The sequence below is a fragment of the Acartia tonsa genome, chromosome 2 (genome assembly GCF_053477335.1).
Source record: "Acartia tonsa isolate MP-2025a chromosome 2, ASM5347733v1, whole genome shotgun sequence".
Lineage (NCBI taxonomy): Eukaryota > Metazoa > Arthropoda > Copepoda > Calanoida > Acartiidae > Acartia > Acartia tonsa.
In genome coordinates, this window is record NC_137261.1 from 38,424,766 (window position 1) to 38,446,809 (window position 22,044).

The 22,044-nt window shown below is 29.4% G+C and overlaps 1 protein-coding gene across 3 annotated transcripts in view; it reads right to left on the minus strand.

Annotated features, from left to right (window-relative positions):
* LOC145311763 (myosin-2 essential light chain-like) overlaps positions 1-22,044 on the minus strand; it is a 61,006-nt gene that overhangs the window by 6,786 nt on the left and 32,176 nt on the right. The window contains exons 1-3 of one of the 3 annotated variants that reach the window (XM_080150748.1): positions 12,191-12,249; positions 3,905-3,999; positions 3,266-3,352 (exon numbers count right to left, since the gene is read on the minus strand). In XM_080150748.1, coding sequence (XP_080006874.1) covers positions 3,266-3,352; positions 3,905-3,991 — 174 coding nt within the window. In that variant the 5' untranslated portion in view covers positions 3,992-3,999; positions 12,191-12,249. Of the gene's footprint in view, positions 1-3,265; positions 3,353-3,904; positions 4,000-12,115; positions 12,250-22,044 lie in introns of those variants that run through there. The other 2 variants (XM_080150747.1, XM_080150749.1) reach the window with 2 other exon arrangements.

Genomic DNA, 22,044 nt, shown 5'->3' on the forward strand with positions numbered 1-22,044 from the left:
TTCAGATTTACATTTGGATAAATTATCAATCTTTCCCTATTTTCTATCCAGAGTTCAATCATTCTGGCTATTTGGCTATCTCTCTATTAATCAGTCTTTCATACACTATATTTGACTATCTATCTGTCTATCTATCTACATAACACTCAATCAGTCTGCCTAGCTGCCCATCTTTCTTTACAACTCTTAATCTGTCTTTCTGTCTGGCTGTTTATGCATTAATTTATCTAACATTCTTTATATATATGGGTCATTCTAACTAGGTATCTTATAAAATTGGATGTCCATCTACTCGCTATCTATCTATCCAACACTCCATCATATTATCTATCTATGCTAGATGTCATAGGTTTGTCAAGTTGAGTTGTATAAGTTTGATTCATCACGTCGCACAATGGACCAAAACTTACTTTAAACGGACAAATTATTAAAATTTATCAAGACAATAAATCCGTAGCTTGATAATTTAATAAAAATAGGGATTTAATTTAAAGCTGATAATAAACTTCGTCATCTCGGGGCTAAAAAACTTGTAATTGTACACCTTTATATCCGCGGAAAGCTGTTCATAATGCGATGCGATAAATACCTATAATATCTATATCTTTTTATACCTTTACTGTATACTTTAAGTTCTTTGTACAATAAGATATTGAATATACCAGAAGTGTATTTAAAATCAAGCATAAATACAGAAATAGCAGGTCAATATTAGCTTAACTAAGATGAGCTACCACGTAAAAGTTATCCATTTTTTTGTTGCATATTTTTACTACATAGTAAAAAGTCCCCGAATATATTGTGGACGCCAGGCCGACCCTAACCTTTATACAATCAGACAAAACCTTTTAGGAAAAAGTCGTGAACATCAGTCATATGTAAAAAGAAGAAAAAACGGCATTTATGATCAGTGAAGCAGCGAGTCAGTCAAAAAAGAGTTTCAAACATTTTTTTTCTCTTCTTCTTATTCATGAGAAGTTTAGGTGCGGCTTTTTACATACATATTAGACGTTGTTAATTTTAGCTTTTTATGATAATTACAACTTTTTAGTTCTAACTATCTTTGAATTGTAAAAAGTTAGAAACAAAAGGGCTAAACCAATCAACAACCTACAAAGAAAATCCTTTAAATGCCCTGATACTAAATATATATTTTAAATTAGTGGATGTGTGTCAAGTATGATATCTGATCTTCTAAGTAAACCAAAATACTTTTGCTGGATTTAGGCTATTTTACATTAGAGTATATCAACCACAGAAGAAATAGACAAACAAGTCCAAAATTTAATAAAAACTTTATATTAGTTGGAGGACAGGTTTCGGGCTATTTTGTTAACCTCTTCAGCAAAATAGATATTAAGTCTTTCTTTTTTTTTATAGGAAAAATGCCATGGAGAAAAATAAAGTATCGAGTTCAAAGAAAGAAGACGAAAAATATCATTAAAATACATTTTTCAATCATTGATCAAATAATGGATGTATAAAAAATCCATAAGTTAATAAATCAACTTGAACATCTATCTTAGATATCTTAAAAACTTAAATACCAAATAAATCTAAGTTCTAAAGTTTGTGAATATAAAACTAGGCCATTGAAAAGAAAAATGCTCTAAAATCCAAATTGGCAAAACCTCTATTTTTTTATTGGGGAGTCAGGCTTTAAAATTCCATATCCATATGATTTAAAATTGATTGATGGAGGCAGAATTGATAAACCTCTCTCCAAATCCATTGAAAATATGATATACTCATATCAGATGGATTCACTGATAGCTATAAATCAAAACACAAATAGAAATAGAGCCAATCATATGGATATACAAAGAAAGAGAGAGAAAGAGAGAGAGAGAGAAAGAGAGAGAGAGAGAGAGAGAGAGAGAGAGAGAGAGAGAGAGAGAAATAGTTTATTGAAATATTTTGAGGTACCATTGCATTCTAAACAGATTGAAGCTTAACACTAAACGTGATTACAAAACAGCAAGAAACTTTAAAATAAATCCAACTCATATGAGTATAAATTGCTGTTTTAAGTATTCAGCAAAGCAACTCTTCAATTGTCTAGGTCTTAACATGGCCTATTTGTTATTCTTTGATGATATATAAATGCAGTCGTTGTATTAATTTGAAATTCTTTGCAAGTATTAAACAAAATTATTATTTTTTTTTTCGTTGTATGGAATGAACAACTGAAGAATATTTATGTTGAATGAAAAATCTACAGAAGACTGCATATCAATAGCTAACACACACTTTGGAATCTTTACAGAAAAAAAAACATAATTTTTGTATAAATCATAAATGTTCAGAATATATTATTGAATTCTAAGTAAGAATGAGGAAAAAATATTCATGACAATTTAATACATTTGAATCTTGTTTTTAATATTGTCAAAAAATGCCAATTCGTTTTATTAACCTATAAAACTACAGCCGAAGCCTTAAGAAAGTTAGCAGTTTGCAACCGTTATTTACATTATCGGTTGCTGAGCCCTGACAGTAACAATGCATGCAAAATTGTTTAATTTAATAAATTATGTTCGATATCTCTTTGAAATTTGAAACTAATATGATATTTAATTTTTTCTTGTCTTTAACCGTAGGATATTTAAATAAAGGTGTCGTTTTCATATTAAAATCATAATATCACAAAATATTTAAGTAAAATCTTACATAAATCTCTTTTTAAAGCAAAATTAAGAATTAGAAATAGAAATAATAAAAGTAAAAAGAAAGAAGAAAATGAGACGTGCACCTTACACGGTTACAGACTTCAGACTTCATAGACACAAAAAAATTGCAGAGTGGCTTCGCTATTTAAATGAGAAATTTTGATTAATAATGTTCAACCCACATAAAATTGAAAGGTTGGTATGTACGAAATGTTTATTGTCTTTCAATTGATAAATTAAAAGTGTCCATTGTTAATTTTATATGCTACATTCTTTGAGGGGTGTGAATCAACTTCTGCATATTATAATATGAACTGTCAATTATTATAACATTATAAGCTAACCCAATTTCTCCAATGAATATTTCATATAATCATTTGCTATTGTGTCTTATTGCGAATATTAAACAATGAATAATTTTTTATATTAAAGCAAAAAATAAAAACATGTCAAAAAAAGGATGCTAAATTTCTCTAAAAGAAGCACTGGAAAGTGTCATATGTGACGCCATAAAAATGCGTCTATTATGCATTTCTTTTTTATGACGTCACAGATGACACTTTCCAGCGCTGCTGCTCTATAAATATATTTCTCACCTGTCCAGATGACTGAACAAGACGTTTAACTTCCGACTCTGTTGGATTTTGTCCGAGGGCTCGCAATACCTCTCCGACCTGCTTCACCTACACAGAAAGATGGGTAGATAATTAAAGAGATAGATTGAATAAATAGATAGATGGATAATATATATATGGAATAGATAATTAGATGGATTCTATAACTAGAAAGATTCGATAGCTAGATAGATTAGATATATAGATAGATAAATAATTAAATGGATTAAATATATAGATGGATAAAATGGCAGATGGATTAATTAATAAATGGATGAACTGAAAGGCGGATAGATAGATGGACAGAAATATAGTAGACAGACAAATAGAAAAATGGATTTATTATAACTTGGATCTTACACCAGATTATCATGTACCCTAATAAAATGAAACTTGTAGCTGGCTAAAATAATGATTTCCATCCACCACCTCCCCTTTACCCCATCCCTTTTAATCCTACTGGATGAACGAACTGACCAATGAATTATGTCCATGTTAGCAGCCTAAATTGACGACAACATTTCCCCTGGTACAATTTCAAAGCATATGCAATATTTATTAATAAGAATAAAAATGGCAGAAAATGATTAGGCTGTAAATTGTTACTATTGGTTGACTTACCGGAATCTTTCCATCCCCTTTGGTGTCGAAGAGTAAGAAGCACTCTTGGAAGTCAGCCAGTTGGTCTTCAGTTAGGGCACCAGGCATATTTAGGCCTAGAATAACAAGATAATTATATTATTAGTATACTAGTTGGTCTTCAGTTAGGGCACCAGGCATGTTTAGGCCTAGAATAACAAGATAATTATATTATTAGTATACTAGTTGGTCTTCAGTTAGGGCACCAGGCATATATAGGCCTAGAATAACAAGATAATTATATTATTAGTATACTAGTTGGTCTTCAGTTAGGGCACCAGGCATATTTAGGCCTAGAATAACAAGATAATTATATTATTAGTATACTAGTTGGTCTTCAGTTAGGACACCAGGCATAATTTGGCCTATATAACTTTTTACCGTACATTTAAAGAATAAGTACATATATAATATAGGTAAAATACATGTTCACAGTTTAATATGGCGTTAAAACAGCCCCTCCTTATTGAACCTATTACTGAAACATGCAAGTTTGAGCGTAACCTCATCTATTTTTTTTTCAAATTTATCTATGTATGTGTAGAACATTTAAATTAGAAAAATATTTTGAGTATGATTAAACATTAAGCAATTTTAAAAACTGTTTTTTTGTTGGTTTTTGGGGACACATAAACGCTTTATAACACGTTATTTACAACTACTTGGTACGTTTATAAAAGTTATTTTTAAAGAAATTTATCGTTTGCTTAATTTTCTTGTTTATTATATGCTCAGATAAAAAACCATGGCCATTTCTCTTGTGGAAATGGTCTATAATAGGCTTTGCTGTTGATATTAGACTGAAAAAAAAACGTTGCAAAAATATGTGTTTTTAACATCCAAATTTGTTAAATGAAGTGATAGAACGTTTTCTTTGTATAATTTTTTGCCCATTTTAAAAAGCAAATGAAATTAAAATCTACCCCTGTAATGTTATTGAACAGACCTCTATTTACAATTCCAGCTAAAATATGGGGTTTTATTGTTTCAAAACAGCTAATCCCATGACATTAGGATAATTTTTCGGATCATATAATTTTACAAACTATCCTATCCTAAAAACCTTGCTTTCATGGGATATAAAGTGAGCTCTATTTTAACTCAATTACGGCTGGACTATAGTTAAGATTTTGCACATGATAGCACAGCAAACACACAAATTGTATCAGATATCTTTAACATATAAATATTAGTCAACATAAACAAGTTTTAATTCCAAGTGACAATTTGACTAATCATTGCTTACAATTCAGGTCTGGCCAATTATTTTATTGCTTCTTTGTATTATTTCTTTAGTTTTAGACATTTGGCTAAGTAACATCAATAATACGACTAAATTCTTTTATGATAATTTTATGTAATTCAGTGATAGTTGTACCAATTTGTTGGCCAGTACATTCCCCATTTTATTACTGTTTTATAATTTTATCTTACGTATGACACAGTCTTATACATATGGAGCTGAAGATAATTTAAACCGACCGTGTTACAATTTTAGAGAAACAGAATAGCATTCAACAAGGGTTGGTTGACTACCTAATCTTAAAGTTTACATCAAATTACATAAAAATAACATATGTAACCACCACCCATTTTGTTCTAAAAAACATCATGGGCTAGATAGATAGATAGAATAGTCGCAAGACGATAGATAGATAGCTAATGTGTAGACAGAGCAAAAAATCATTCATTTCGCATTTAGTAAAGAATATATTTACATTGCAGAACTATTTGAGCCCCGCCCCCTGAGAATGCTCGGCAACGCCCACTTGTTAAGAAAATGTATGTCAAAGTCTGTTGAGCAGAAAGATTAAACAAACACGACATGTTCATAAGTTCTTTCATGAAATAACCAAAAAGAAGATATAAAAAAATAGGCCATACAGAAAGTACTATTTTAAGTTTTTTATAACAGGTTTAAAAAGAATAATTAATAATAAATAAGTAACTCAGTAAACTATAGCGATAAATAATATGGTTACTCATAAGACTGCGCAATGACTGCAAAGTCTTGGCTGCATAGTGACTGTTATATTGGCAAAATTAAGACCCGACGGACGGTTTAATGAATGTCATAGTTAAGTAGTAGTCTTGTTGTAAATATTCACAAAATACACTTTAGGCAAACAAGATTTTAATAAGTTTTGTTGGAGCACCATAATCATTAGGAAAATAAAGAGCTGTGCTCATGTTCCCAAACAATTTATGGTGCTGTGAAGCTGGCAATTAGTGATATCTTTACCCAGTTTTAGTGCACAGTTTTACTGCACAACCTTTGTTTACAAATGACATACATTGGCGCAGTTATTTTTTACTTAATACTTAATTTTTTTTTAATCATGTTTGGGATTTACTTTTTTTAATAAGTAAACTATAAAGTAAGTAATTAAGTATAGTAAATACATCTAAGGAGAATATTAAAAAAAAATCCTTTTAAATATTGCTTCCAATTAAATATCACAATCCAATGAAACAATTGAGTTATCCATTTAAGAGAATCCCGGCAAGGTTTTATACTATTTTATTCACAAAATTGAGTCTTGGGATGTTTTTTTTGCCATTTCACTCTAGCTTAAATATCAAATATGATCCTTTTGGATTAGTCAGAGAGTTAAAATTAAAACTATTTTTCTTTTGGATGTTTAGTAAATTATATCTGTCTTTTCTTGTCAATTTTTGTTAGTATTGTAAATAAATAACATTTATTCATTGGTTTCAAATTTTGTGAATAAACAATTGATTAGCAATCAATTTCAAAAGAAAAGAAATGCCACAGCTATAGAGTGGCTGCACATCTAAAAATATATATTCAAGTCCAAACAAATTTAAATGTGTTGACATGACCCACTAAAAATTCCATATACATTTCTAAAATAAACAGAAATAATATTTTATCTTTATTTATCTGTCTGTTTAAGGCAGATTGCATTAACCTAGATAAACAAATAGCACATTTTTGTAGTAGCGCAACTTCTAAATAAAGATTGTATGTCCGTTGGTCCATTAAAGTTAATTATGCCGTTTCACATATGCTTAACTTCTCTTACAGACTCATATCTATAGAGATAATTAATATTTGAACTTTAATACTAGATTTATACTGTATAAGAGTTTACAGTAGTTTTCTCTGTGCGTATGATGTCCTTGTTTTTCGCACACACTAAATCAAAGTGTGTCAGACTTTTTATACATATTTATTAATTTGTTTATATTAAAGCTTTTAAACATAAAAAAAATATTGGGGTTAAACAAAAAATAAATTTTTCGATATAATATTTTTAAGTTCTAAGCCATATTCTATTAAATTGACACTACTTTTTCAGTGCCGAAGGTACTCTGTGTCCTGTGTAGTCTGTTCGTCGTGTACTCCGTCAGCGTAAATAACTACTTTTTATATACTTTGTTTACAAAGTACATCGCTTTGCCACTCATTTACACACGCACAGTTAAATATAAACTCACACAAACAATAAGCAAAGTTACATTTATGAAATGTGACACATATAATTAAAGTGATCATGCTTTTGGAATTGCTAAAAGTAAAAACTCTGGTTCCACCCTTGACACAGCTATTCTTTATGCTTAGAACAATGATATTAATCCTATTAGTTCAGAGGATTGTCTTCAAATAGGCTTTGTAACATGGTTGCCTTGTTACAACAATTTTAAATTTATGAATGTTTTATTTAAGACAGTATCAATTATGTTGAATAATCTTTTTCTTCAAGTTGGTTAAAAGCCACACATTATAGACAAGCTTATTTAACTTAATAAACAGTTAATAATGTTTAAATAAAGTGGAACAATAATTTTCTTGAAACATGAAAAGCTTAAAAATGACAACTTTGCTTTTATAAAATTAATCAAATAAACAATAGAATAGAACATTTATTCATTTACACTTTACAAAAAGGAAAAAAATGTAACTAAAAAGGGCAAAGAGCATTATAAAACTCAATAAAATGTTTTTTATTAGTGATTTATTGTAATTCATTTGATGCATAAACTTTGCTATAAATCCTGGTAAACCCGAGTCCCCTCCCTATGCAAAGATTTATCCTTGAAAAAGAGTTGGGTCCCATAAAAACTGTTTGAAGATCAATGAAGAAAGGTTGATGTGAATTCCCCTCCGCATATTATCACAACCGAATTATGTTTCATATTTGTTAGAAAGTCTCAAAATTAGAATAAAACAATATATGGGAAAGGGGTTAATTAACCATATGTCCCTACTGCGAGGACCCAGTTCTGACTTTTAATTGGGTCTTTGAAAATCAACAAAAATGCCTCGGAAATATTAAAACAGCCAAGGCGCAGAAAGCGATTGCTAGCAGACAAAAAAGGTCCCTAAGAGGGGGATTAAAGTAGTTGTCTATAGATACATCTTTATAATTATAGATTTATTGTCTCGAGATGAAAGGTAAGAGTGGCAGTTCTAACGATTTGTTAATGTTATTATACATGTGTGGAAGTGATTAAACACCTGCAAGGTTGCCTGCAAAATATTAAAATAGCATTGAGTGTTAGTAAAAGCTGAAAATTTGCATATATATCCTCTATCCCCTTTGAAATACTTCCACATCTTTCCATTTCTTCCCACAATATATATAGAGTTAATAATTATTTTGAATTTAACACTTTGTAAATACTCAAAAAAAATTATACTATAAAGCAAAAATTATTTAAAATTATGCACACAAACACAAATTTTTAATCAGTGAAAAAAAACATTTTTTTCTTTTTTAATGGATAAAATAGCATAAAACCTACCCTGTACCAACTGCAAATATTCCGTATAATGGTTGATCTATAACTAATTTGTCTGTAAGACACCCAAAGATTCTTTAGCTTAATGGTCTTTTAATAGACTATTTATATTCGCAAGCTTCAACACTCACTTGCAAGCTTTTTGCATGTGTGTCTACTCTATAATTTGCTTTATTCGTTAGTATGTCTGTCAGTCTTAAATAATTAAATATACAACTTTTGCATGATAATTGTAAAATTTATATTTAGCATTTAATAGAATTGTTTTGTTTTATTTATAAATCATTTTTCAAAAAAAGTTTAGCTTCTTTAAAATGTAATTTTTTATTCTTATCCTTACTTTTCTTCAGTCTATTCTTGTTGTAATGATTCTAGTAACTAACAAATAGGTAGTTACTTTTTAGTATCTAAAGAACATACCTCTTAAAAGCAACTTAGAATATAAACAAACAGTTTAAGAAGAAAAAAAACATTCATTAAAGAGTTTAAAGTATAAAATACAAATAGTCTATGCTAGGATTTCATTACCAGACTTTAGTTTAAGTTTGTTTTTATATCTCATTGTAAACTATTTTAATATTTAATATCTAAGTTAAGCCTAACTAAACCCAATAGGACTAGAATACACTTGAAATGTGAAAAATAACATACATTATTACAATTGTTTGTTTTTTTTAACTGAAACAGCTTAAATTAAGTATTGCATTCAATATTAAGTTACTTGCAGTTTTAACTCATTTTATCATGAAACATCATGATCAACTTTTTTAATAAAGTTTTGCAAATTTGCCTTATTCAAGACTAGGTAAAATAAAACCATCATAAAAATATTTTGAAGCTTATATAAAATGGACTAAGATAGATTAAGTTTGTTTTACCCAACTTAATCCTTTAAATGCTTTTGATTGTATAATCATACTTCATTAACCATTTGTGTTAATAATAAAAATAAATTGATTTGAAATTATCATTAGCCAATTTAATGAAGGCTTATCGTTAGTGATGGGTCGAAAATGATGTTTTAATTGCCATGGCAGAAAAGGTTAGCGCAATTTTGGTTAATGAGATGCGGGACGTGAAAGAGGGGTGAATGATTAAACGCTGGGGTTAAAAAGATTCACTTAAAGCACTTTGTCAGCCACTAATCTCTCTTTGAAAGGTTGACTTCAAGAAATACGGGGATTAGAAAAACATAATTTTTTTAAATCTCTTAATTTTTAATTTATGATAGCAAACAAACTTTATAATTAGAAATTATTGCAAATCAGTACGTTCATTAGTCTATGAGGCTTTAATAAATTACATTTAAATTAATGACTGTTAGACTTATTAAGTAACCCATCAATTTCTTACTTAAGATATTTATTGATATATTAAATCAGGGAATAGAAGATAAAATTTGCCAAAACTTATTACTTTCTTGTTTTACGTCTCTTTAATTATAGGAAAAGGACCTGTATGTCTAACTCATTTCCATTCATTTATTCTTGAAGAGAAAGAGGACTTGATGAGTAAGAGGAGTGCCGGAGAGGATGAATTAAATTTAAACTTATTTTTTAAAATCTTTATATGATGTTATATTGTGTTTTGGAAAGAAAAGAAATAAATTAATGATGAGTTCAATTAAATTCCTACGATAAATATTTCTGACTTATGGCCATTTGTTTGATAAATTAATTTGAAATAAAATACCTTTGCTTTGCTGTTTTTAGGAGCAAAGATTTTCTACATTTAGAATAGACAGCTTTTGGAGCTAATTCTGGCATGCTATAATCATCCTATTGAATTCAAACCTTATACAAGGATTCATGTAACAATCAGGTATGCTATGGAAAGGGTATCTAGTCTGTTATCCAATTGAATGTAGAAATGTTTCACCTTTTAGGATACACAATTTTGAAATGAAATAATTGTCCTTCTGAGTTAAATTTTACTATATAGAATGTTACAGCGAAGTATTGGTACTTTTGAGATGCATTTTTATTGATGGCATCATCCTTGTTTGAATTATGAGAAATAATAAAGAAAATGACGAGGCCTATTGTTCTAAAGCTTGGGGTTCAGGTTTCCACAAATCATTAATTTTTTGCAGCATAGCTACTCCAAAAGTATGAGAAAATTTAGAAGGTCGGCTTTTCGGCCAGCCAGTAAGTCGCATGGCTTTATGCTTTTAATTTGAAATATTTAAAAGTTCTTTTAATGAAGTTTTTCAGTATCGTGCATTGAAATTTAAACTAAAGAGAAATTAGAAAGAAATACATATAATGAAAAGACTTAATTATTATCATTTTATTTTTCAAACAGCTTCCCCTCAATAGGACGACACCATCCTTGTTCTCTCCAAAAAGAAAAATTGATTAAGTTCTTTTTACGTTGGCCAAGTTGAAATTTACGACCTATTAAAGTAAATTTGTGAGTTCTTTATTTTAGCTCGCTGTAAACGTAACTTAAGGTCAAGAAAATACATAAAATTATATGGATGGATATGTTTTTATTTTAAGTTTGAATATTTAATTTACGTTTAAGCTACATAGAAAATTTTCTGTCAATTACAATATATTCAAAAATTTGTAATGCAGTAATTTCAAAAAGACAAAAATGTACACTAAATAATCATTGATTATTGTAGTATATTAGTTTTTGTTTTTGTACCTTGTTGATAACAATTTCTTATCGAAATATAACTTCCTTTTATATTTGAAAAATTGTAACACTTATGTAAATGAATAAAAGCAGTGTTGTGTTGAAATATTTACCCGCTAAAAATGTATTATTTTACAATTGATAGTTTTTTAAAAAATCATAGCTTTTAAGGAAAAAGTAACGAGTTGTTATATATTAAACAGTCAAAGAGATCATATTTTAATTAGTCTCTATAATTTTAAAAGCCTTATAATGAAATTCTAATCAAAATAAATGTTATATCAAGCAGAAATTAAAATATCATATTTCAACATTATTCAAAATTTCATATACTGATAAAAAGAACTTTTAATAATATCGATGAAAAAATGTATATAAATAAATCAAGTAGTAAAAATACGCTAAAATAATAGGTTAAATATTATGTTTGGAATTGATAATGTATAAACAAAAAATAGTATAATAGTATAAAATTATAAATAAGAAACTATTTAGAAAAATTACTTATTAATTGTCATTCATATATCTTTTCATAGTTTAAACTTTGATAATACTAAGCTTCATAAATATCACTTAAAATTATTCTTTTTAAAGCTTGTTTAGCGATTGAAATAAACTAATTTTATATACTTTATTTTGAAATTGTACATTTACGTTTCAATTTGGCCTAGAAAATATTATGTAGGCTCAAGCAATGGTAAAGAAAAGATAACTTTGAACACTTTCAATCATTGAACAAGCTTTTAGGAGAATAACATACATATGCAAATAAATAACAACAACCTTTTAGATGACATTAGATGACATGTGAGCCCCTCATACTCGTATGAGTGTAGGATTAACACTGAATATCCTTACCAGAAGTTATTTCACAGGATAGGACCACAAAGCTTCAACTCAACTATTTAGAGATATACATATAGTTGGCTGGGTGCATGGGGCCCCGCGTATTGGGCCCCAATTCGCGGCGCCGCGCCGCTTTACGCTCTCGCGGCGTTTTTGCATAACAGCAAGAAAAAATATTTGTACTTCTTATAAAAAGTCTCTATATACTATGAATTACTAATCCACTGTTTTTAGAGATAATAAAATGATATTTTGTATTGTAGAGAAATTTCAATAATTTTATTTTATTTTCCACTATAGCTTCGAAACCGATTAATATAAGCTGGATTCCAACCGGATATCAGCTATACTGAATAATAATGTATAGTATCCTATTACAGACAATTTTCCACGAATTTTGAAATACAAATCTTAAAAATAATTCCAGGTTTGTTTGCTTGGTCCTTCGGCTCCTAAGATCTAACAATACTGGTTTTAATCATATAATTTTTCATTTCAATATCCGCTGAAAGCTGCTTATAATACGAGGCGATAAATGACTATTGTCCATTTTTAAATGTTTTAATATATCTATCGGAATTCCAACGTTCTTTCGCTTAAAAAAAAAAAAAATATTATATCATGTTTTTGATGAACACTTTCTCTCGCACCTTCAAAAACACATAAACACACTTACTCAATATACACTAGCACACACAAACACACACACACACACCCCACACACATCAAGCGCCATTTCATTAAACCGTAAAACGCAAAGGATACATTAATATACATATATACATACATACATAAGGCACAATTCGCGCGACTAGCTGCCTCAATATAAAGGCCTACAGGCCGTGGTTTTCAGCTTGAAACTCGGGTCATCATTTCTTTCTTTCGAGGAGTAAAAAATTAGCGAGATTCTTCGTCCCGTCCCGAAAATATCCTGACTTTTTTGACCCGTTGTAAGCGTGCCAGTTTTCGGGTTAAGCCAAAAATATAAAGGAAGATCAAATAAACGTTTTGTACCTAAAGTACTTAAAAGATTGGATGATTGGAAAGAAATTTTTCATTATTGTACTTTGTATATATACTTTTTTTTCTATTTTAATCTTAAATTGATTTTTTATTTTTTATAATTTGTTTTATAATGCGTATTCTTAATTAAAAGCAGGCGTCTTTATATTTGTAATGAAAGATCTCTGTAACTACTGTTTACAACTTTTAAATCTCCAGGTAAGATTGATATAGGTCCAGGTTAAGTTTTGCATTGTAACCACCAAAGAGATAATATATTTAGTTATAAACAGATAATTGATGTTAATTAAACGCCAATTGTCCCTATTTATTTATCTTTTACCACTGGCCACGCCTCTAGCTTTAAGGGGTTCTATATCTGAAAGTTAAAGTAGGGGGCAAAATAATAGTCTTTAACCACCCCAAGACTTAAAATTAAAATGGTTCAAGTTCTCCGTCGGACAAAAAACCTTATTTCTTTATATGAGAAGATAATAGTTTCGTTTATTTCTGGGGGTAATATGCTCTGAAGGCACTTTGGGGGATAGCATTAAATTTATCTAAATTGCTGGATATGTATCTCTGTCCCAGGTTGTTCAAGCCCGACCCAAAAACCAGACACAATCCTATGCATGCCCAACCCTAAAAAGGCACAATCCTGTGCATGCCCAACCCTAACCAGACACAATCCTGTGCATGCCCAACCCTAACCAGACACAATCCTGTGTATGCCTAACTCTAACCAGACACAATCCTGTGCAAGCGTGCCCAACCCTAACCAGACACAATCCTGTGCATGCCCAAACCTAACCAGACACAATCCTGTGCATGCCCAACGCTAAGAAGGCACAATCCTGTGCATGCCTAACCCTAACCAGACACAATCTTGTGAGCTTGACAGGCATAAATACCTAAAGAGACACTCATAAGTTTAAATTAGTCAGTACAGAAACGTCAAATAGTAATGTAACTTTTTAGTAAATTGTATTTAATAGCTAACCTTGTTAATTGGATTTTAAAAATATTGCTCATAATATTCATGTAATTATAAGGCAATTTATATGTGAGAAGCTAAGTATATTAATACATTTTTAGTGATCGGTTAATAAAATGGTACAAATATTTCATCTTTTTCTAAATATTTAGAAGTCTAAGATTGTCTCTTTCAACGCTGAAGAAGAAAACTAAAAGCATGATAGGCTGTCATGTTAGAAATCAGCATTTACATCCCAGCTTATATTCTTATTTACATAGAGAAATAATTACTAGTATAGACATCTTGGTTATAATCATTTCTTCACACAAATTATTCAATTGAACATACATTAATTATTATAAGAATGGACATATATTTAGTTCTTCTTTGCAAATATGATCATGGATATACTAAAATTATTACATATTCAATAAATATTCAAAGCAAGTGTGCAAGGCCAAAAAGTTTTTCCCTATATACAAAACTAGATTAACTGTTACTGTCAATTACTTAATAAAAAAGATAACAAATAACAAAAAAACTATAAATTATTTGTCAGCTTATTTTTTTGATTGTTTAATTTTTGTTAACACTTATTTGTTTTAGTTTTTTCCCAGAAAAAAATATATGTAAACAAAAAAATTTTATGTAAATAATTATTTTGAAAATATTTATTGCACTGTAACTGATGAACCAGCAAGGTTTGTTAGCATCATGTGGCCATCGAGATGGTGATCTTTAAATTAAATAAAATTGCGAGTTGTAAGGAATTATTGCACTGGTTTAGTCACATAATTACAACCTTCTAGCTTTGACATACAGAAAAAAAGATAGAAAAAAACTAACGCTTAAAATAGAAGCATTTATTTTTAGGTGGTCACTATAACCTTTAGAGTAGCTAGATTTTTATTATCTCTAATCATATTTTTACTCTAATTTAAAGTAAAGAAAAAACTTGCAAACATGAAAACCAAAAACCTGGCTTTAGATTTTAAAGATAAGAATAAAACCACTCTTGAACCAATTAATCTAAGCCAAAAATCCATTAAACATTTGAACACTAATTGGGCATTTGGTTCTTTGACAATTTCTTACAAGGCTTTTGCCTAAATTTAATCGACTTACTTAGTGGATTATATAAAAAGAAATGTATCCAAAGATAGAAAGATAAAAAGTGGACATGTTTGACATCTCATGTATACAAAATTCTATTGGATTTTGTTGGACAAAAAGAGTTAAAATAAACTAATCAGATAGTGTGATTAAAAAACCGCCCCTTGGTTGTTTTATTAGATTATTAGTTTTAGACTTGATTAGAACATGTTTTTCTCGTATTCATTCGAATCCGGTGGATAGGAACCGGTTCTCATCCATACGAAAAAACTATGTCTAGAATAGTATTATATCCAGCTTTCTACGAATATAGAAATGTACAATCATAAGATTAAAACCAGTTTTTTTAGCCGGTGCCTTCGGCACCACGGGGCTAAAAAAACTAGTTTTAATCTCATATTTGTACTTTCTATAACCGCGGAAAGCCGTTTATAATACGATGCGAGAAATAACTATTATGTAATTTTTTAGAAAATAAGTATTCACTTAATTTTGAAAATATTGAATTTCAGAGAAAAAATTTGGAAGAAAAATCATTCTTTGAATAATTAAAAAGTAGAATATTCCTTAAATTTAGAAAAAAAAACCGACTGGCTTCCAATGTTTGAGAGTAGGTCAAGGAAGATAAATTTGATTCCAAACATATCTCTATACTTCTCTATTATTGTTACATTTTATAAAGTAGTATAAAAAGGCGTATTTAAAGTTTTAAAGTGGGCTAGTTTACATGTAAATAGCTGTGTATTTCTTTAAGATTTCAGTATGAAGGTATTTTTAAATAATAATAAGATATTTTTAGCCCTTTTTACTGGGCAAAAATAGATTAAAAACTTAATTAAAATAGATATTACCAAAAATTACATTTTAGATTGAATATATTCTAAACTTCAATTATTTTACAGAATTAAAATAAGTTTGGTGTTTATGTTTTGGGAATGAGTAACTTTTAAAATAAACAGGGAGGAATAATAAAAATAGATTTATTACTACTTGGATTATCGTTTACTTTAATAAACTGAAACTTGTAGCTGGCTAAAATAACATTCCTCTGTTTCCACCTATTTACCCTATCCCCACCCCTCCTACTGAATGAACGAACTGTCCAATAATTAATGTCCATGTTAGCAACCAAAATTGACGACAATTTTCCCTTGTGATAATATCCACTTATATTCTACATCCATAATAATAACAAACCCAGATAAATGTTAAAACCTGTCCATATCCAATACAAGGCTTCCCTATCGTTCAAGATATTTAAGTAAACAAGGATGACAACATCCATAAAAGCGAAGCTCTGAAACGGTAGGACAAACGGACATTAACACTTGTATAATGTAAGAACTGAATAATCAGAATGCGAATGTACAAGAGTCAAAGCAAAATTGTAAGTAAATTTGTTGAAAATAATAATGATTATGGACATACTTACATTTTTAGGACTTGATTATAGAGTTGCTTCGCTTATATTATTGTCCCAGGAATCAGTATACCAAAAATCAGACCAATCGGATAATTAGGTCACATACAAATTTGTTGTTAAAAATGTAAAAAAAATCAACATGTTTAAAATGGACGTACGGACATTCTGGTAATGATTATAGAGTTGCTACGCTTTTTAACTCGTACCCAACTAATCACCATGCAAAATTTGAAATCGATGGGACAATTCTAACATGCCTAAATTAACGAAAAAAGCTATTTAAAAAAGTAAAAAAATCAACATGTTTAAAATGGACGTACTGACATTTTGGTAATGATTATAGAGTTGCTACGCTTTCTAAATCGTACCTAACTACTAAAGGAATCACCATGCAAAATTTGAAATCGATAGGACAATTCTAACATGTCTAAATTAACGAAAAAAGCTATCCGTGACGGACGGACCGGCCCTAATTATAGAAAAGCTTCGCTTTTAATAATACAGACAGGCAAACATTCTAAAAAACTTTTATGATTGTCTAACATAAAGTCAGTTTTTTTACTTCACGGTAAAATATGATGTTTATAAGAAAGTAACATTATGCTGTTTTAACAATTTTTTTAAACATGGAATATTCTCATTTTTTGAATTGTACTTCTTTCTTTATCATAATGATAAAAATTAAATTATAGGTTTACGCAAATAAAGATAAAATTAAAAACCCCTGTTAAAGTAACTAATTAAAAGACAAATAAAATATAAATAGACTCTTTTAATTTGCAAAGGGGGTGTGGGGGGGTGATATGAAGTCGACTATAAAAGGATAATATACTGAAAATAAACAAACAGAAAACAGGACATAAATCTTATTTTAATTACAATACCTAATTTATTAACATAAACAAAAATTCTGTTCTGTAAAATATAAACATGTTTATTGTTTAGATTATTTGTTAATTTTAAAAGTAGTTATTTTAGAATTTCCTATGTTATTATAAGTTTTTGGCGAAGAGGTTTTGTGATTTTTCTCAACCATAAATGTATATATAATTTAAATTCAAGCACTTCAGAAATTTTTTTTTAAATTAGGCTCAAAACAGAGGAACTTATTTACATTATTTCGCTTACAACCTAAAGAGAATATTTTTTTACACCTGCTTAAAGTTTTTATTTTATACTTAAGAAAGAACTATTAACAACTAGCCTGAAACCTGTTAAAAAGGAAAGCACAGATCTAATTGAAGAAAAATCTGACTACATATGACAAATAGCAAGAGTATAAAAGATTCCTTTCTTATAGATATAATCTACGATACAAATTTATCCTTTCTTTTACCTTTTAGTCATCTTTCTCTTTTCCTTAGAAGGGAATTCTAGTAAAACAACAAAATATCTTTTACGAAAAAGGATTACCTAAATCTTATATCTAATAAAAAACCTTTAATGACTCATCACACTGCACACTCACACCCACATACAAATACCTTCAAGGGTTTTGGCTTTTCTTAGTTTAAAAATAAGAAGGCTCTAAGATGAAATGGTAGGTAATATAATGAGTAAAACAACTTATCTTCTTATATATGGCAATTTTTTTTATTTGTTTGTTTTGTCAATGCTATACTAAATATTACACATAATCTTTAATAACAAATTTTACATTATTATTGGACAACCTCTCATAAAACCATCTAAACATTCGACCCTTTTTATATGCTTTTTATATGCATACTTTTTACCACTTTTTGTCCTACTCTCAATACAAAACCTTTTTATCCCGTTCGACGTTTTATTTTTAATGCCAGCCATTAATAATACTTTAGAATATGTTAATTAAGCCCCACAAAGATTTATTTGGTTAGATTTTAAGGCAATTAGGAATGGTAAAACGGTCCTTTTTCTTGGGTTAGTTTAATTTAAACGACGAGCTGGAGCTTTTTCTCACAATTTAGCACTTCAGGAATTTGATAATTTACATAGTGCAGCTACTCTATAATTAACTCTACATGATTCTTCCTGATATTGCTTTTGTAGTTTGTACACTCTATTAGAAATACATTAGGTTAATGATTTTTTTTCTAGAGACAGCGCAAAATAACACCAAAAATATAACGTCATATAATAAAGTGGTCCAATGAGAGGCCAGTATACATTGTAATTGACCAATGGTAAAAATTATACTCGCCTCTCATTGGTTATTTTATCGTATGACGTCATTTTTGGTGCCATTTTGCGCTGAATTAAACATTTGCATATATATAAACAAGGATGACAACATCCATAAAAGCGAAGCTCTGAAACGGTAGGACAAACGGACATTAACACTTGTATAATGTCAGAACTGAATAATCAGAATGCGAATGTATAAGAGTCAAAGCAAAATTGTAAGTAAATTTGTTGAAAAACTGCTTGATACAGGATAATGATTATGGACATACTTACATTTTTAGGACTTGATTATAGAGTTGCTTTGCTCATAACATTGTACTTTGTTGTCCCAGGAATCAGTATACCAAAAATCAGACCAATCGGATAATTAGATCACATACAAATTTGTTGTTAAAAATGTAAAAAAAAATCAACATGTTTAAAATGGACATTCTGGTAATGATTATAGAGTTGCTACGCTTTCTAACTCGTACCTAACTATTACAGGAATCACCATGCAAAATTTGAAATCAATATGACAATTCTAACATGCCTAAATTAACGAAAAAAGCTATTTAATAAAGTAAAAAAATCAACATGTTTAAAATGAACGTACGGACATTTTGGTAATGATTATAGAGTTGCTACGCTTTCTAAATCGGACCTAACTACTAAAGGAATCACCATGCAAAATTTGAAATCGATAGGACAATTCTAACATGTCTAAATTAACGAAAAAAGCTATCCGTGACGGACGGACGTACGGACGGACCGACCCTAATTATAGAAAAGCTTTGCTTTTAAAACAATCAACAACATCACTGTGGGCTAGAATTGCATCAAGACAAAAGTAAGTGCCGAGCCCTGGGACCTATTTATGGTGAAAATAGACATAAAACCATGATGATTCCAGGTAAAACCAAAATATTTCAGCGGGGGCTTTTTGAGAAAATTAGATTTGAAAATTTCAAGTTCAATTTTCACCCCCTAGGAGTTGCCGCATAATCATGACAAGAAAAGCAAATATTATTTATTTTAAATTTTGAACAACTTTGCTTTTCTAAAGTTCTTCATAAAACCACTCCTGAAGGAAGTTTATTAATGGTCATTTTTATCACTTGCTTTGCCAAGGTCACGAAAATTCAGCCTAAAATAAATCATATATAGAGAGGTTTTATGAAAGACTTCATAAAAGCAAAGTTGTTCAAAATTTTAAATAAATAATATTTGCTTTTCTTCTCATGATTATGCGGCAACTCCTAGGGGGTGAAAATTGAACTTGAAATTTTCAAATCTAATTTTCTCAAAAAGCCCCCGATAAAATATTTTGGTTTTACCTGGAATCATCATGGTTTTATGTTTATTTTCACCATACATAGGTCCCAGGGCTAGGCACTTACTTTTGTCTTGATTCAATTCTAGCCCACAGTGACATACATTTACCTATATGATAAAAAGAATTTTTAAAAGCAAAGCTTTTTCTTTAATTTGGGTCGGTCCTTCCTTCCGTCCGTTACGGTTAGCTTTTTTTGTTAATTTAGACATGTTGGAATTGTCCTATCGATATTAAACTTTGTATTTTTACGTCGATTTTAAACATGTAGATTTTTAAAATTTTTTGACAAGAATATTTCTTGTTTCGTAGGTTTAACAATTTTGGAGACTTTAAGGAATTTTGATTGGTTGGTTCATTAAGTTCAGGTCCAAACGTTTCAACCAATAATTGTAATTTACAGAAGGGGTAATTTGGTGTTAATTATTGGGGATATACTATATACATCAATTGGTCATTATCTTATCCCTTTGGATCCCTGGTAGATTTCATATCTGGCAACCAGTAAATCCAAAGAACCTCATTTTGAAAAATTTAAGTTTAAAATTTCAAGTTCAAATTTTATTCCCTAAGAACTTTTTCAAATATTCAAGAATCCTGAAATGAGAAAAGTATCAAATTGAAAAAAAAACAAGAAAAAGAAACATTTACAGAAGGCAATGCATGGTGACTATTAAAAAAACATCAATTGTTTTGAAAAAATAATTGCTTTAAATAACACTTTGTATTTACAGTTTATTTAAAATTTTTAAAAAATTAAAATGTGATTATTTAAAGTTAGTAGTAGAATGCAGAGTACCTATAAGCCATAAAAAAATACAACTTAATCTGAACCACAAAGCTAATCCTAACCCCTTATACGTCCAGTATTAAACTTTTTACTTCACTCACCAACTTTTTTACTTTTCTTAACTACTTAAGGGATACTATAAAACAATTTTGAAGGGATAGTCTAATATTTTCTTTTAAAGTTTGATTTATAATTGAAAACTAATAAAAAAATATTTCATAAGAAAATAAGTATATTAAATCAAGAAATGCAAGGTTATTTTAACACATTTAAATTATCGTGGAAACTAATAACAAGCAAGAAGGAATAAGGATCATGAAATAAATGCTTCGAATCAGTGGCGTTTAGAGGGTTTTGGCAAAATGTTGCGCGAAACGCACCCTAAAAATTGGACACCCTCCTTAAACCAAAATTGAAGGGGTGGATTAGCTTTAATGGGCTGCATTAGGGACAACAAAAACGTGTCGTTTTTTAGAGGAATATACGCAAAAATTATATATTTCTATGATCTAATATCATGATTTATTGCGGAAAAAGCTTTTTGAAATGTGTTGGTAAATTAGCGCTAAAATTTTAACCCCTACACAAAAATTTTAAAAAAAGTTTGGACGTCCAAAATCGGCACAATGACATTCTAATGAAATGATGACAACATAAGGCATTGACATTGTAAGGCAAGAAATCGAGCTTAAATCGTTTTTAATGCTGTTTATATATCAATAATTTAATCCCAGAATCCCATCATAGATCATCAAAAATAAAAAGTAAAATCTGGATCCTTATAATAATGTCTATGGGTGTCCTTTTGCTGTTCCCTGTAAAAGTGTTTTTTAATCCAGGATTGCAATTTATTCAGACAATCTCAACAATAAAGAGGCTAATCCGGGGTGAGATGTCTATCTCTCAACCAAAGTAAATTCGCCAGCACCTTGTGACATTTTTTGTTGGGGGGGGGGGGGGGGGGGTGTGCAGCCACTTTATAGAAAACTTATGATACCGGTACATCAAAGGTCTGAAAGCTTATTCCGAGTTACTTTAAAACCAAGAATAACCTTTTTTTTAAATATAAAAGTATTTTTTGAAT